The sequence below is a fragment of the Diuraphis noxia genome, unplaced genomic scaffold, assembly GCF_037042655.1.
Source record: "Diuraphis noxia isolate RWA-SAM2 unplaced genomic scaffold, SU_Dnox_SAM2 contig0001, whole genome shotgun sequence".
Taxonomy (NCBI): Eukaryota; Metazoa; Arthropoda; class Insecta; order Hemiptera; family Aphididae; genus Diuraphis; species Diuraphis noxia.
In genome coordinates, this window is record NW_028301711.1 from 6,570,122 (window position 1) to 6,590,151 (window position 20,030).

The window sequence follows — 20,030 nt, forward strand, 5'->3', positions numbered from 1 at the left end:
TACCACGAAAGGAAATATTCAAATAATTAGTTTGTACTTTTGTATAAATAATAAGTATACTGTTATAAAATATAATATCATATAATATTATAATATATAAATAATCATGATAATACTATAAGGTAATGACTAATTATTATTTCATTTAATTTGTTAAAAAATTAAGAAAATAATTGAAATAAATTAGGAATTATGAACGAAAATAGTCATAACTACACGTCTATCGAATGTAAAAATGAGCAAAGACTTGCATACCATAATATAAAAATTGATGATGTAATTGATACATTAAAAAGATTATTCCCGCAGACAGAAGGATGGTATTGTAATTTGTAAATAGGTAGGTATATGTAAAAAAGGATTTTTTTTTTTATATATAAATTGTGTGAGTTAAAATTATTTTTTTATAGGTATTATTATTTATTTTACTGTTTCAAATTATTATTATTAATTATTATTCATTTATATTTTTATTATTATGTATTTTAATATCTTTATTAGTATCTATTTATATACTTGCATATTGAACTAAATAAATACTTTGTACAATTAACGATTAAACATTTACCTAGTTATACTAATAGTCATAAGTGCAAAAATCTTTGGTTTAGAACTTTTTAAAGGGCCCCCCTGTGGACAAAGTCTGCGCACGACTATGAGTATAAATTAGAGTGAATTGGCCGCCTATAATCAAACTTTTAGGTAAGAACATTATCTGTGCTAGTCAGTTAAGACTTATGTGCATTTTAAAATATCAATAATTTACATTGATGGGGCGAGTGAACACATTCAATAATAAAAAACACAATGTCTTTATTTATTAAAAGTCTCAGCACGCTGAACAATGAACTGACGAAAAGCGGCAGATAGACTAAAACATGAATAATATTTATACGAATTACAAAAAACGGTCTTCGTTGTCGGCTGAAATCGTCGGTCGACGCACGCCGACAACGCAAACAAAAATATTATAAGTATAACAAAAGATTGTTATCGTCGTTGTCTCGGAGGGCCGTAAAAACAGGAAATTATTTTTCAGGAAAATTAATATCAGAACGCTATTTTGTATGAACGATATTTTTCATGAACACTATTCAACAAGACTTTTATTTAATGGAATTATTTTTTATCAGAATGTTATTTTTTTGGAACAATAATACCATGGAATATATTTATCAGGAAATTATTTTCTCGAAAACCGTTTACAAAGGAATGGTATATAATAGTATTATACTACACAGAATCGTACGAATCGGGACAGTTTTTTATAGTACGGTAAAAACAAAAAATTATTTTCAACGATTTGTAATTACAATTTATTAATTAAAAAATAAAGTATTTTACAGAATCGTACGAATCGGGATGATATTAAAAACAATATACCAACAAACCATGGTCGTAGTAAATAGGTTATAACCATTATACTGTTATCACTTATCAATTAGTGTTAAATTTACCGGTTTAAATTAATTTGTGTTCTAATTTTAGTTTGAACATAGGTGCAATTAGGGAGTCAAAGCCACAGACAAAATATTATTAATATTGTGTTTTAATGTAGGTATTGTTAATAAAGTTGAGAACACCGAACAATACGCTCAATTTTTGGGAATTTTATATTGGAAGTCATACGATCTGATGTCAGTAAATAGTAATATTTAAGTGTTCAAAGTTCATTACCAGAAATTATTATTTTTCTCTCGCGCAAATAAGTTTTTGCAATGTTTTACATTTGTAAGACGGAGACAACACATGCGGGTATAGCGTTCTCTTAATATACGGTCCAAAAGACCGTGTGCCTGATCGCGAAAAATCAACTATAGGTTATATTTTTAAATTGTGTTTTCCAATAATTGCTGCTGAATAGACGATATCGATAATGGATCAATAAACTATTCAATAAAGAATATTATTCAGTCCTAATATGTCTAAATAAGTACTAACCTAACCGTAACTGTAACTGCTAATATATTATATGAGTTTAGTATTTATATTTTATTCAACGTATGAAGACTTTTAGATCAAGCTTTTCGATTAATTTTGTTTGAAATTAATAAAATATGAATAAAAACGGTTTTGTATATAAAAATAATGGAGGCATCCATAAAAACAAGAGTGTTCGGTAAGTTTAAATAAAATCATCTTATTATTGTATTCAATTTTTATGATTTTATATTTTAATATTAATCAGATATTTGATCTCCAAAACCAAATATTGCAAAGGCTCTGCTAAAATGTTAGCGAATGGGACAATTGTTGAGTTGGAGAAACATGACCCTGATGACCACAATCACGAAATTTTGAAAAAAGCATTCAGGCAAATACTGAAAGACCGTTCTAAAAACGAGACAACAAGACTCCGGACCATATATGATGAAGAAATGATTAGGTAAACATGAATTTAAATATTATTTATTAGTTATATTTTTGGCATAAATGCAATTAAGCTCCCTGCAAGCGTTTTTTGGAATTTTTTTTTTTCAAAGTGTGTGTTATTTCATGCCTAATTTGATGGTACTTTCAAAAAAAGCCGGTCAAACTTATTTTTGGAGTTATGGTAAAAAAACTTATTCAAAAATCGTGTTTTTGAATTTAAAATTAAATGTTTGTTTACATGTTCAAAATTTTTGTGGAATCAGAATTTTCCTAATAGTTGCGAACTTGTGTCTTGTGTACTATGCCTATAATAACATGCCTCTCGATTTTATTGAAATTTACGAGCTTTTTGGGCGAAAACGTCAAAACGTCAAGGGGATGTTTCTATAGTAGTGATTGAAAAATTGCAGTCTTGGACATTAATTGCCAAAAACAATATATTAAAATGTGATCACGGGCATTATCTTAAATTCTTAAATTATGTTTGAGAGCATATTGTTTGAACGGATATGTATGGAGACATTGTAATCGTTCTATTAATTTACCCATGCCCCCACATCAGGGTTTTTTTTATATTACTTTGTAACGTACCTCGGGTCGCCCTTGTCAACCATACGTAATTTTGGCGCGGCGACGAATATGCAAATGTTTGAAATAACTTTATAATTCAGTTTTATGTGGTTTATTAACAATAACATAAAAAGTAAGTACGATAGGCAAATTCTGATTTCACTAAAATGTCGAACATATAAATAGGTACAAACATTTCTAAAAAAAAAAATTCTAAAAACTTAAATTTTTGGTATTTTAAATTCAAAAACGCGATTTTTTTTACTATAACTTCCAAAATAAAAGTTTGACCGGCTTTTTTTGATTGGGAGCTAAATTGCATTTGTTCTCATACTATTTATATTTATTTGCACCCCTTATATAAAGAAAAGACATAAAATAAACAAATTAAAATATTGATCTAAAATTGTAAAATTATATAAATTAAGATTAAACTTTTAAATAATAATACATATTTAAAATAAATTTTATTAGAAATGCAGCTGCTGCAACCCTATACCCCTGGCCAGTGGCTGAGATCTCGATGAGAAAAGCTAGGAGAACAACTATGCCAGTTTTACCGTCATCATTGAGTGAATTAGCAAACTTCCTAGATTTCAATGTGCAACGTTATATGTGCTGTCAACAGCCCTTCTTTCAAGATAAGGTTACAGATACACATGGGAAATGTTCAATCATTTTTGCATGTAGTACACTCATTAGAAAAATTGTTATTCTTGGTAGTAATGAGTTGCATGCTGATGCAACTTTTAAAGTTGTGCCTTCAACTCCACCAAGCCGTCAACTTTTTATTATGCATTTAATATACCAAAACCACGTGAGTTTTGTTAATTAAAGCTAACCATTTTTTAGTAAGTATACATTAATAATTTCTAATATTTTATTAGTCCATACCGATTGTTTATGCTTTGATGGAATCAAAAACTGAAGAGGCATATACTATATTATTAAGCAAATGCAAAGAGTTATTTCCGTTTATAATGCCAGCAAATATAATGACTGATTTTGAATCTGGGTTGCTGAATGCTTTTAAATCTGTTTATCCAGATGCAGATCAGCATTCTTGTTTTTTCCATTATGTACAGGTATTTTAATGATAATTTAAACATGTAGTCATAATTTATTTATTTATTGAAATGCTCAGAAAAATATTTTGTTTTTGAAAATTAAATTAAAATTACATGTTGTCATTCAAAAAAGTAAAAAACTTAAAAATATAATTTTTTAATAAAAATGTTGTTTTTTAACAACTTGAAACTATGTAAAAAAATAATTTCTTAAACATTAATACTTTTTGAAACAATAAGTGACAATGATAAAAAAATCACCTTGTATATTCATAATTACAATTTTTTTTTCCATATTTATTACTGGCATTTAATGGATAAATGGAAAAAAAAAATTGAATAAATAATCTATAAATAATTCATTGCCAAATGTTAAACTTCTTAATTAGATTATTTTTATTTTGTTTGTATGGTATATCTTAAACAATATTGTTTATTTTCACTTGTTATTTCAGGCACTAGTCAAAAATATCAGAACAAGAGGATTAACGCACTTTGTTAAATCTAATTTGAATGCACAATTTTGTGTGCAGATGTTTTGTGCATTGGCATTATTGCCTACAAATAAAATTGATGAAGGGTATACAGTAATTCGCCAATATGCCAGGGATAAGAACATATTCATGGATATGGCACCATTTTTTAGTTATTTTTCAAGGTGTGCCACCTATGTGTATAATAATATGTTAATAGATAAATTTTATATCTTAAATTAAATTGATGTTGTTTTGTTTTAGGTATTGGTTAAATAATCAAAATGGAGGTGAGTATTTGTTTTCAGTACACGGAATAGCAAGGCGTACCAATAATAATATTGAATCGTTTCATGGACGTCTAAAAGATAAATTTCAAGTGATGCATCCAAACCTTTGGACATTTTTGAGTAAGCATGACTAAATTCCAATTTTTAATTATGAAGTTTTTGTAAAATAATATAATTTACTCCATGAAATGTTTAGAATTTAATTAGTGCAACCTGAATTATATTAATAATACCTCTATTAATTGTTTTATTCGTCTATTTTAACCAGGGGCATCATTTGAGGGGGCCAAGGTGTGCAATGGCACCACTAACTTAAAAAATTTTAACAATTTGCCCACCATTAATACTCCAAGCGCCGTCATAATTAACTGATACATTATGTTTTCATATATAGGTAATATAAATAAAATATATATATTTTTTAAGTTTTTATATTCATTATAGGTACCTTATTTGCCTTTTTTTCCCAAATAATAGTGAAATTAGCTGGTTGCTTTAATTGCTTATAAGCTTTTAATTCTTTGAATTGATAGCTATTTAAAAGTTGCATTAGTCGTTATGAGTTTCAATTAGAATTATAAAAGGGAAGGAAAGAATATTTACATAGGTTTGCATAGGTTTCCTACATTTATATAAATAAGTTTATTTTTTTTTGATGGCCTGGTGAAATGTCAAAATTGGCCTGCCTAAAAGTTTGCACACCCAGAAAAAAAACTGAAACGACGCCCCTGATTTTAACATTAAAATATTTACTACTTTACTAATAAGAATCTAAGTTTGCATACTTTTATGAAATATGTTACCTAATATTTATTAAGTAATTTCTGTTTTGTTTATAGCACATTTAAATGAATTAAGTAAAAAATCACACATTATAATTGATCAATTGGAACAAGGGCGTTCAGTAACTCGGCCAATAAAAGTTAAATACATAGCGAATTCACAACGTATTAGAATTGCTTCATCTCAATTAGACCTAGGTATTTTAAAAGTGAATGAGTTCCTTTTCCAGTGCTGTCACACAACTGAAAGATACTTAAGAGAAGAGCTTAATTGGCAGATAAATGTGTTAGGAGGTATATTTAATTCAACAAATTTGAGAACAATGAAGGAAACTAACCTTGTTTATTACTTATTGGTATTGTAAATAATATATTATAAAATATGTATAGAAGTTACATCGGAAAATGATGACAATGACCATGATGCTATACCCATTCATCAATTGAATAATTCAACAAGCATGGATAATAATGTGACAAATGAACATATCCCTAATAACATGGTGGACAGTGATGCAACGGGAGATGAGATTTTTGTAGTTGATTTTAATAATATTTCAATTTATAGCAATGGTACAATACAAAATTAAATAGTCTTATTTTATTTATATAACTGAATTTAGTAAATATGTAATATTACATAACATAATTTTATTAAACTTTAATTTTTTTAGATTCAGATGGTTCAGAAAGGTTGAGTCACGTATCAGGCCAGCAGAAACAAGAACCACTTGTTTTGTTAGGTATAGTTTTAATATACTTATTTTAAAACATAAAACTTATATTCAAGAAATGTATTGTATTATAGACAATGAAAATGACTATGCGATTCCAGAAGATATGGACCCAATTGAAACAGAATATGTGGAAATAATAGCTGCAGAAAGGGAGGAAGACAGACAGCATTTATCATATTATGCACAATACAATCATAATGAACCATTGCAACCAAACCACCAAACTTGCATAATTTGTAACCAAGCAAGTACACATGTTATAGTGCCTTGCGGACATAAAGTTGTATGTGGAAGTGAAGAATGTTTGGCTGGAATCCAAAATAACTGTCCAATTTGTGCAGTTCCTCTCACTCTAATTATGAAAGTATATGATTAATTAAGTTAATTAAATTAAGTTGGTAGGATTTTTTTTTGTATTACAGTGACAAATTATAGTACAATTTGTATTATGATGAGATTTTCAATGTAAAGTGGTAAACATATTTATATTTGTTGCATATTTGCCACTTAGTTAATAATTATTATTTAACAATTAATAACTATTATTGTTTATTAGTTTTTAGTAAATATGATTTATATTATGTGCTATCAGTATTTAATATACTGATAATGTACAGCAGCTGTTTTTTGATTATATTTTCCCGATTAATACCATTCTGTAATAGTAATTTCCTGAGAAAATCTGTCCTGGAAAGTACAGTTCCTTCCCAATATTAATCCCAACAATTTTGTATCCCAATTTATATAATTCATTTAAATGATACTTCCCACGACTTATCATTCATTCATCAAAGTTATTCCTATATAAATTCTGTCCAGAATAGTACGGGTCCCAGTAATTATTATCCTGATTTTTACGCGGGCCCGTTGTCTCTACACGACGCACGACGATAAAAAATATAAAAAACATATTATAATAATATAATAATAATAAAATCATTACAACATACATATAACATACATATAACTCACTTAAAAATTAAAATATCGTAAAAAACAAACGAGAGAACTCACTACACACATAATGTTGTTACCTACCTAAAAGTTTGATAATTAGTAAATTCGTTCTAATATCAAAATTAATAGCATACTATTGAAATTAGCGAACGAAAATTTGGTAATTTGGTATACCATACGTGTGTAAGACGGAGACAACACATGCGAGTGCAAATTCCTTTTAAGAAGATGCTACTCATATTATAATAATGGGCAGGCAGAATAATGCAATATACGACGGTAGACAACAAATATTAAAAAATCCTGATTCCTGATACTCACGCAGTACCTATATTTAATACGGCTATACTCTAAACTAAAGTGTAATAGTAATTTCATAAAATGAAAACTTACTTTTGTGATATGCAGAAATTGTTAAAAAAAACGTGCAAAGTGGACTGCGGTTAACACTCAATTAATGTCGAACTGTAAATAGATAAAAAGAAAAAAAAAACTATCAAAAGACAATAAAAAGACTTTAGATAATCCTCCTTCTATAATTCGGTGATACGGGCATACGACAATACGCGGAAAGCCTTTCCAAATATAGAATAGAGAAAGCAATAACTATAGAGATAATAAATATTTATGTTATTATTTATTTTTTATTATAAGAATTCTAGTCGACGGGTATCGTCAAAATACTACGCTTTCGTCGTATCGATAACGATTTACTTTGTAGTTGGTACTATGGCTAAATTTATATATCGTTTTCCAAAAAACTGGTGATAGCCGATAGGCATAATATAGATTTATAATTTGTTGTTATAAAATGCCAATGTGTCTCACGGTATTAAGATTATAATTAAAAATCACAGAGCCTTTTAACAAGCGCGGGGCCCTGGACAAATGTCCCATTTGTCCTCCCCTAGCGCCGGCACTGGACTAATAGTTATATATATTATGTATTTTTATTGTTCATTTTGTGCTATTTTAACAGTCTATATAATATTAGTATATTAGGAACAATATTTCATAAAATAAATATAATATAGTAAATAATTATGTCAATGTCAGAAAATAATAGCAGCAGACGCTTGCCAAGAGGAAGATATAAAAAATATCTTACACATAATATATCAGAGCCTGCTGACACTCCAATAATCGTTTCTAGACAGACACGATGGTCTCAATCACAACAGGTACATAATATGAATTTGTTTACCTAACTCACCCATTGTTAACTCAAAATCAATATTATAATAAATAAATTATTGATATAGGAGGTACTATTCTTGATTAATTATATCTTAAACAATGATCAATATAGGTGAACATTTCAAGAGTTGAAGGAATAAATAGTGAATCTAATGATGATTATCATGATATTTTCATTAATGATCCAGTTGAAGAGGTAATTTTTAACCAAATTAAATAATTTTAAGGACCAAAGTCCAAAGGTGCAATTACGCCTAGGTGTAATACAGCTAATACACCTTATATAGCCATATAGGTAGGAAATTATGTATTATATACTTTATACTTAATTCATATTAGTAGGTATATTAACCATTTCAAATTAAACCTCGAATTAAACCTATATAAAGGTTATGTATTGGTATATTGTATATATATATCATACTGTATGAAATATGTAACTTCAATTCATTATATAAGATAATTTACAAAAATTAAATTATTAAATTATTTACTTTTTTTTTTAATAATCTGTCAAAGTAATTAAGTAACTATAATTTTATTTAATTTTATATATTTCTTAAACAATTGAGAAAATTTACATAACTGTATATTATTACTAACTAAAACTAAATAAATACTACCTATACTATTTAAAATTAATTATTTAGTTAAAAAACATTTAAAAACAAAAAATGTATTAAAAAAATAAAAATAAATAAACCAACCTACCTACTATTGTAATACTGAATATTCAAAATTAAGTAACTTTAATCGTTTATAAATTGATTTACAATGTTACATTTAACCAACACAGTAAAACGTTTGTATTTATAAAAATAATTTTAAAATTTTGTTTAGGAAAATGATACTCTCCAACATAATAATAGAGATAATGTTGAAGAAGATTATATTTACACAGATGATGACAATGATGTAGATTTGCCGGTAAGTAATAAAATTATTATTATCTTCAATAAAATGGCTCAATGGTTGTATATATAATAATCAACAGTACATAATAGTATTATATTTATCATCTTTATCATATTAAACGTATGTTTTAGTTTAACTACCTAATTGTTATTATGTAGTTAACAATTATAATATTGCCAAATTATAATTACTTATATATAGATGATATAATATAATAATAATAATAATAATAATAATAAAATCAGTATTAATATATTACAACCAGCTGATATAATGAACTGCTAAACAAATTATAGCTATTACATACTTATGAATATTGGATAATTTTTTTTTAGGAAGCTGATGAGACTTTTCAAACCCCAGTTAATATCAGAAATAAGCCATTATATGAAGGGTGCAGAATATCACTGGGTGAAAGTGAACTTTTGTTGTTAATGTTTGCTTTAAGACATAAACTTACAGCAAGAGCATTGGATGATTTAATTGATCTAGTAAATTGCCATACACCTTGCATTGTTCATCTATCCAAATATTATTTATTAAAGCAATATAAAAATAATCCTCCAAAACAACATTTTTTTTGTGAAAATTGTCATGGACTGTTAGATGAAATGAATACATTAAATACTCAAGTTGAATGTCCCCATTGTTCAAAAGATAATAATATGAAAAGCTTAAAAGAATCATTAGGTTATTTTTTAACATTTCCACTGAAAGACCAAATTAAAAATTTATTGGAAACAAATATTGGAACCAAACTTTGTTGGGACTACAGTGATGATGGCACAATCAATGATGTTATCAGTGGAACAATGTATAAAAAACTTAAAGCTAAGTATAATACAACAAAATGGATAAGTTTGCAATGGAATACAGGTTTTTAAGTCTTCCAAAATATCAGTATGGCCTATCCAAGTAATGATTAACGAATTATCGTATAATGATAGAAGAGAAAATATTTTATTAGTTGGATTATGGTATTCAACCACCAAACCTGATATGAATACATTTTTAGATCCATTTACTAAAGAACTCTGTGATTTGAAAAATAATGGAATAGACTTTATTCAACAATCTAGTAAATTACTTACTATAATATTAAAGTACATAGCATAATTTCATCTGTTGATTCGGTTGCTAGGCCAATGATTCAAAATATAAAACAATTCAATGGGAAGTTTGGATGTCCATTTTGTCTTAATGAAGGAGCCATTCGGAATGTAGGGAGAGGTCAATCACGCATGTACATTGGTGGTCTTGGCCCAAAAAGAACTCTACAGCAGCATTTGGATGACTGTGACTTTGTAAACGTAAATGGTTTTATTAGAAGAGGAGTAAAAGGAGCATCAGTTCTATTACTGTTGGGCGAGTTTCATATAATAAAAAGTTTTGTGCCAGATTATATGCATTCAGTATTACTTGGTGTGGTAAAAACTTTTGTTGAAGCATGGTTCGACTCTTCCAATTCTACTTGTGTTTGGTATTTAGGAAGAAAAGTTAGAGAATTTGATGCTCGTTTACTAAACACAAAACCACCACACGAAGTTACAAGGACATCACGGAGTATTCATGATCGAAAACAATGGAAAGCTTCAGAATGGCGTACATTTTTATTATATACCTCTACAATTTGTCTCCAGGGATTACTGCCTCCAAGATATTATAAACATTGGCATTACTTAATCATAGGAATATATACCTTACTACAAAATAGAATTAATAATGAAGAAATAGATCATGCTGAGTTATGCCTCAATAAATTTGTTTTTTCTATTCCAAATTTGTATGGTGAACATTTTCTAAAGTTTAATGTACACTTATTACTACACTTACCAAAACATGTGAAGATGTGGGGGTGTTTGTGGGCATGGTCTGCCTTTCCTTTTGAACACTTCAATGGTAGTCTATACAAACTATTTCAGGGTACACAAGGTGTACCAGAACAAATTTGTAAAAACTATCAACTTGAGCGGAATTTAAGAGTAATGATTTCAGATATAACCACTACAAGGTCACTTACTCAATATTCCTGTGCTAATAAATTGTTTAAGAAATTGAGTGGATATCTTCATGTCACCAACGCAATTCAAACAGGGCCATTAACTACATTTGGTAAACCTATCTTTGAAGACTTATGTTTAACTTTACAACAAAAAGTATGTATAGAAAATAAGTTTGGCCAGACGTTGCCAAATACAACTGAATTTCAGTCATTTCATCGTTTTATTCTAAAGGGTATGTTAATTCACACTACAACATACCAACGTTTAAAAAAACGACATACTAGTACAGTTCAGCTTAAAGATGAAGAATTTGTTGATATCTCACATTTGCTGCAATATAAAATTAATACCAATTGTAATTTTGAGAGTATTTTGATGGGCCATCAACTTATTCAAATACCAAACATTAATATTTCACCTGTTTTGAAAACTGCTACTGTAACTACAGAATTAAGCAATAACATTGTATGTTTTTTTCCAGAAGAACTGAAATCTAAATGTTATAGGATAATACATAATGAAAAAATGTACGTTACACCAATTGTTAATTCATTTGAACGGGATTAAATTATATTTGGTTTTATAATTTTGAGATTTTTTTTATCATTATTTGTTTTTAGTTTCAATAATTAAATATTTTACTATTATATATATATAATACAACAATTTTCTTTAATTTTAAATTATAAATAAAACAATTCACTACACTTATAAATGTAATTTATCATAGTATTATTTTTATTAGAAGTGAAGTAGCACACATCATGGCAACTAAAAGTTATCTATGCAAAAACTACAAAAATAAATACTATAAATTATAATATATTATAATATATATACATAATTATAGTAATAGTTATAATTGGCCAATAGTTCATTATTCAAACATTTCCTTGGTCAATAGTGAACCTAATATGACCCAATAGTAAAATACTTTTTGCAATAGTAAATACTAGGTACCAAATAGTTCACTATTCAACAATTACTTATAGTAATAGTAAACTATATGTCGTTAAATAGTTCACTATTCAAAAACTATCTATTATAATAATTAACTATATATTGTTAAGTAGTACACTATTAAAAAAATATTTATTATAATAGTTAACTATACATTGTTAAGAGTCCACTATTCAAAAACTATTTATTTTAATAGTTAACTATAAATTGTTAAACAGTATACTATTCAAAAACTATTTATTTTAATAGTTAACTATACTTTGTTTAATAGTACACTATTCAAAAACTATTTACTATAATAGTTAACTATACATTGTTAAATAGTATACTATACAAAAACTACTTATTACTGTAGTTAACTATACAATATTAAGTAGTTTACTACTTAAAAACTATTTATTGCAGTAGTTAACTATTAAATACTAGTAGTTTTTTTTTACTAAGGGCAGTTACCAGTTTTGGGGGGTTTTAATACACTATAAACTGATAACATTTTATACAGTTGTAAAAATGTTGGTGTAGCTGGATGATCGTTAGCACCACCTGCCTGCCGAACTGTACCAAAGAATCTCTAAAAGTACAAATTGTGATAATTAAATATTTTTAAAGTACCTAATAGATAAATAAGCTTTTTTATTACTTCTAATGAATCTTGGTTTATTTTTACAGTGAGAACATAATTCATATCATATTTCTCCTTTAAATAACAACAAATTCGCATTGAAGAAGTTAGAGTTATTCTCAATCCTTCGGCTGTGTTGCTTGTAAGAAAGTGATCAGTCTTTATAAGTTTATCAACAACTCGTTGTTCCCAATCATCCAACCACTTCAAAGTACTTTGTAAAACCTTAAAAATCAAAAAAACACTCACAATCTAAAAGTAAATATTAGTTACAGGCAGTAAGCAAGCTTCTATAGGTTTTCAAAACAAAAAAATTTTCAATATTTTAACTATCAGTCATGCTTCCCCTTTCTATAAGCACTTGAGTGTAAAAATTAAAATAAACGTTAATTATTTTTAATGTTTGATCATATAAGCAAGTGCCAATTTTGAATTTAAACTTGTAGCAAAGAAAATATATGTATAAAAAAAAGGCAATTTAATATTATAATATTTTTTTGCTACATGCAAAAATAAAATATTAAAAAGCTGAATATAATTGTGTAAAATAAGCAATATGAAAGTGTGAAGTTATGTCATATATTATGATATATACCTTAAACCTATATAACTAATTATCTTTGCGTTAAAGCTAATCACTTATGAATACATAACCACTAGCAATATTGCTATTTCCAGTAAAATATAGTAGATATTGAATTTAATACTGGTTAAAAACTCCTGTGTAAAACCATCAATAACTGTAAAAAAAATTTTGATTTACTATGTAATTATACTTTTAATTTTATAAAATTGACTACATAATTTAACTAAAACCATAAATTACCATATAATATTTAGAATTAGGTGAAATCCCTTCATTAACTAATTTACGGTTGAGTGCATCAAATGTCATATTCATTTTTAAGCAAAACTCTTCTGTTGCACAAGAATCTTTTAGTCGAGAACAATAACGACGATAAAACTCTAAACCTTTTGTCTTTCAATTACTTAGAACCTATAACATTTAGATGATGAATAATATTACATAACTATTTACAACAATGATGATACCTGTACAGCTAACCGAACTCTCATTTTAGCTGAACTATTCAGAGTTAAATGGGAAGCTGACATTTTTGGACAGACTCTTAATTCTCCATTATTCAAAATGTTTTGATCATAAACAATTTGAAAATGGTTTCATTTAACTAATGGTCCATCTTAAATACATCTAAAAATGCACTGAAAATCAAAAAAAAAATTGTGAGGCAGGTATGCAGTTAGTTGAAACGTTAAGACTACTCCGGTGCGCGGCCAATGATTAACCACATGATGCACAGTGAAGCAGTTAACTTACTAAAGTATGTATTTATAATGTATTAAATTTTCAATTTGAATTCACTAATCTAGCTATTAAAACTAGATGTCTGCCATTCGGCTGGTTTGACGCCAACTACCGCGAGCGCCTCACAGTGAAGTATACGAGTTTGGTTGTATATATAAAAAGCAGATCGGCCCCAGTGATTACTAATTAGAGCTAGACGCAAAATTACTAACTATAGCCACGGTGATATCTGTCTAGTACGCTGCTCTCTGGCGGTAAAGTACGGCCGCCACTGGCCTTCTCGAAACTGAGCCACTAGAGTGCAATGAGCCAATGCCTTTACCATTGTTAAGTCGTGTATGTCGCTCTGCTGTACAGTAGGTTACTAATGGGTAACTGTAATGGATGGAATTAAATTTGAATCCAATGATATTATATCATAGTATACAAAAAACGATTCTGAGCGAAGACGGTTTATCTGTCTAGGATATATTATAGATTATTAAAAATTTTCAAATCTTAGATTTAAAAAGAAAAATTTTTATGAATTTCTAGTTTGAAATAATTTGCGAATTTTCGTGATTTTTACATATGTTGTCAAAATTCAAACTTTGAATGCTTGTAAAAAAAATTGTGACTATGTATTCCTTTTATTTGCAACTGCTATTGTAAAAATATGTTAGGAGCCTTGTATTAAATTTTTAAATCTTAGAATTAAAAAGGAAAACTTTTATGAATTTCTATCTAAGATGATAATTTGAACATTGCCGTAATTTTTACGTATTTAGTCAAAATTTGAACTTTAAATGCTTATAAAAAAATATTGTGACTATATATTTCTTTTATTTTTCAATTGCTATTGTAAAAATATATAATGAGCCTTGTATTAAATTTTCAAATGTTAGATATAAAAGGAAAATTTTTGATGAATTTCTAGCATAAAATAATTTACGAATTTTCGTGATTTTTACATATGTTGTCAAAATTCAAACTTTGAATGCTTGTAAAAAAAAAATTGTGACTACGCATTTCTTTTATTTTTCAATTTTTACTGTAAAAATATATTATGAGCCTTGTATTAAATTTTCAAATCTTAGATATAAAAAGAAAATTTTTTATGAATTTCTAGCTTAAAATAATTTCTGTATTTTCGTGATTTTTACATAATATGTTGTCAAAACTCAAACTTTGAATGCTTAAAAAAAACTGTGACAATGTATTCCTTTTATTTGCAACTGCTATTGTAAAAATATGTTAGGAGCCTTGTATTAAATTTTCAAATCTTAGAATTAAAAAGGAAAACTTTTATGAATTTCTATCTAAAATAATTTGAACATTGCCGTAATTTTTACGTATTTAGTCAAAATTTGAACTTTAAATGCTTATAAAAAAAAATTGTGACTATATATTTCTTTTATTTTTCAATTGCTATTGTAAAAATATATAATGAGCCTTGTATTAAATTTTCAAATCTTAGATTTAAAAAGAAAAATTTTTATGAATTTCTAGCATAAAATAATTTACGAATTTTCGTGATTTTTACATAATATGTTGTAAAAATTCAAACTTTGAATGCTTATAAAAAAAAATTGTGACTACGTATTTCTTTTATTTTTCAACTTCTATTGTAAAAATATGTTAGGAGCCTTGTATTAAGAGCGCCGACTGCTCTTTTTTCGCGTAGTATACTTATTTTCGAACCCGTAGACGTGCGGTTCTCGCACCGATTCGGTCCGTACGCTTCGAAATCGCGTTTGATGTATACCTATTGTACTGATAATAATAAATATTATACTGTTTTTGTTTGATTCAATAAATATTGTTTTAAATACGTTTAATTCTGTCTATTGTCTGTTCGAAATCCTTATTTTAAGCTCATGTCGACGGTGTTTGAGTGTTCCTACTTTTTATAAATTACAAAAACGGCTACTCGGTTAGTAGCCAAATATTTAACACAGCACATAAAAGGTGCGACTACATGTGATATAATAATATGTATTATTGTTTGTGGGATTATTTACACTTTTGTTCGTCGACGGCTCAAAGAACGTAATCATATGATGCTACGTATAAGGTGTTTAATATTAATTGCTGTCGATAGGTGAGATTGGTGTAATGAGTAGTCTACGACGGTGGTTAATTATTTAATCGAGCACACAAATTGTACAACAACGTAATGTACTGTAGGTACACTACGGTTAATCGACAACGGTAGTATCGGTGTATATGTAATCTCTTTAGGGTTTTTATGTTTAAATTGATTAAATAACTACTCGGTTATACCATGAAAAGAATATTTTGGTGGTAATGTTAATAATTTAGTTCATTGACGGTGTTATAAAAGTGAGTATGTACTGCTACGGATGCATTATTAAATATCATTACTTATAGGCAATGTAGTTTTTATTCATTTGTGGTAATTAAATAGTTACTAAATTACACCAGTAGTAGAATATTTTTTGGTAATAATATGGACAGTTTTATTTATTAACGGCTGTATTAATGTCATTCATGGTACGGATAAAACATTAAATATTATTGTTGATAAATAATTTAGGTTCTATGAGTAGTCTATATTTTTGCACATTTGTGATAATCAAATACCTACCCAAATTTACCAGAAAAAGCATATTTTGGTAATTATATTAACGCTTTGGTTCATTGCCGGCTCTATTATTGTCAGCGTGTTATTAAATATTACTGTTTATAGGTAAGTTAGCTACTGTGAAAAGCCTATTGTTTTTAAATATTTGATAGATTTAAATAACACTTTAGTTCATTGACGGTGTTAGTTATGAAAGTCTATATGTACTGAAACGGATACAGTATTAAATTATGCTTTTGATGGGTAAGGTAGATTCTGTAAGTAGGTTATCTATATTGGTTAGGTTAATTATTTAACCAAGCCCACAAATGTACATTAATGTAATATAATAGTATAGTCACAAAACATAGTGTTGACAATATGAAATGGTATTTTTATTAAATAGTATACATACATGCATATGTTAAACTTCCTTATTTTGACAAATTGTGTAAAAATCATTAGAATTAGAATAAATTAATAAGCAAATTTAGTTAAACCAACTTCAATAGTTTTATAATAAAATTATTCAAACATAGACTATCAAAATAAATAAAAAATAATATATTGATATTACACTACATTTAGAAGTAACGACTAATTGTAAATTATTTAACATTTACCTAGAACTTAATTATTTAGCTGTGTATATATATTTTTAAAATATACACAATGATTTTGTATATATTACAATATATGTTTTTATTTTATTTTATACCTAACAAAAAAGAAATTGCTGTGTATTCACATGACTTCTTGAATCTTGATTAATTTTGTTAATTACAATATGCAATAAAATAATGGTAGGTTTACTAAATGTTATGACTAAGCAGTGAATAGAAACATAACTTAGTACAATATGAACAGAATCATAGATGGACAAATAGTATGAACACATCAATTAAAAACAAACATACCTACTATATTATAAGGTTAACTGACACATAATTCACACGTTTAAACGTTTTTAGTATTAATATTTTAATCGCCGCTACATAAAAACGGTTTAAATGCTGAAGTTTTTCCATTAGCCAGTACCTCGGTAGTATGTCCCAGTAGGTTAGGCGTTAGGCATTTATTTTATTTATTGATATCGATAAAAGTGTTTTTGAAAAACTGTGGTCTCTGGATATCGCTTAGTACCGTTAATCACTCCGCATCTTATATCTATGTGTACATCATATTATTAATTAATTATTATTAATAATAAAATTGTTAGTTGTAGGACTAGCTAAGTTATTACGGTGGCTCATTTAAATAACATAGCCACCTGAGATCTTTTGCATTTTTTTCGAATTTTATTTTATTATTTTTTGTTATATTATTACTTAGTTCTTTTTTTAGTGAAGGTTGCTCCACCATCACTGAACACCAATTAGAGCTATATGCCTTTAGGTATTTGGATATCCCACAACGACGACAAATGATAATTGATAGGTACCTAACCATTTACGATCTTTTACCGTCTTCCATAATAAACCGTTTTCAAGAAAAAAAAAAACCATTTAATTAAGCTATGTGTGTGTATACTGTATAGTATACAAAATAGTATATAATATAAAATAAGCCATTGGTTACACTAAATAAATTCCAATTCCTTAAAACATACAATATGTTGTCTTCAGTATTATTCAATAACCTATAGGCTACACAACTTCCAGCAGTAATTTGTTCAAACTTATGATGACATATATAATTGTAATATAAGTTAGGTTCGATTATATAGGTATATAAAAAAAATTTACTATATAGGAACACCTTGAAGAAAAACACATATATAAAAGGAATATCATTTATATTACTCATTTCATCAATGCAAATGTAACAGAAACACAATAAAATAAATCATCACTGTATTAATACTTATTACTAATTTGTGACTAAACCATACTCGGTTAATCATAAGAATTTCTACACGGCATGCACACCATTTTATTTGTGATATTCATTAATTTCTTAATTCACTTAATACTTTATTATTATTCATCGTGAATTTCTAACTGATGTCACACACATGCATATACATATATATATAAATTCAAATTGATTAAATAACTAATTTTTGTTATCTTAAAATATAGTAAGTTTCATACACAAATTATTATAATTTCAAAAGCACATACCTACTATGGTCAATGTAACTGATTTTCAATTTCATTGTATATGTCTAATATTATGATTGATTTCTATGTATTGCTGTCAATGCACAAATTGGTTAATTAATTAGAATCATTATTTATTTTTTTAAATATAACTAATGAGTATAAGAATTGCAACGTTAAGTACAGCGTTTAATTTATGTATTTTAATATTGTTCAAAATGTCTATCAAATCATCAATGATCATATTTATCATTATTATTATTGTTATTCTATTAGGTAGTAGGTACTACTTATTAAAACTAAAATTGTAAAAGATTGTGATTGACATATAATATTATATAATATATAATAGCAATAGGATACATTACATTTAATTGATGTTTTATAGGCTACACATATTATATGCATCTAACAACTATGTACTTAATTATCTATAAACAATAATAATGTTGTGATACACCAAACCAGGTGTCTATATAAATAATGTATAGCATTTATTATCAAGTTTATGGAACATTTTAATTTCACTTACTACGAACACGTCGTTCGCAACCAGACACCTACATACCTACCTGGTTGCCTTAACCTTTTTATTCACTTGAGATTCGGCTTTAACATTTTCTCCTACAATAATACTATATCAGACTATCGACGTTAGGAGGTATGCCCAGCACACGTATACATTTTTACCAGTTGATAACTGAAAGCTAGACACACAATATTGTACTTTACGTTATGCGTGTATTCTTTTTGCACGCACAAAAGAACCGGGCATGCGACGTTACATGCATCCAATCCGCCATACGCGTATGTTCTATCCCGCACAGATTTGCATACAGTGATGATTGATAGCTAGACATTCGATTACAATTATTTGAATTATTCATATTTCCTTACTGTATATACATTCAAAAAATAACTGGGCATGCAGCAGGACACGGTATTACACCAGATGCGGAAAGACCGTTAGACACTCAAAGTCACAGTTTTCGGTATGACTTAACTTTTTGAATTTCCGGTGAAACGATTTTCACTTGACCACCACGACTATATTCGTAACGTCGCTCTCTTTTCTCTCTCTTACCGCTATCA

General features: G+C 27.4%; 1 protein-coding gene across 1 annotated transcript; it reads left to right on the plus strand.

The window, feature by feature from the left end:
• Nucleotides 1-192: 192 nt before the first annotated feature.
• LOC149059379 (uncharacterized) lies at nucleotides 193-6,860 on the plus strand. Its single transcript, XM_089223897.1, has 10 exons — nucleotides 193-332; nucleotides 2,189-2,386; nucleotides 3,418-3,760; nucleotides 3,831-4,028; nucleotides 4,466-4,668; nucleotides 4,748-4,893; nucleotides 5,613-5,849; nucleotides 5,946-6,128; nucleotides 6,230-6,298; nucleotides 6,364-6,860. The coding sequence occupies exons 1-10, from the start codon at nucleotides 193-195 to the stop codon at nucleotides 6,666-6,668; spliced, it is 2,022 nt and encodes a 673-aa protein (XP_089080023.1). The 3' UTR covers nucleotides 6,669-6,860.
• Nucleotides 6,861-20,030: the final 13,170 nt, after the last annotated feature.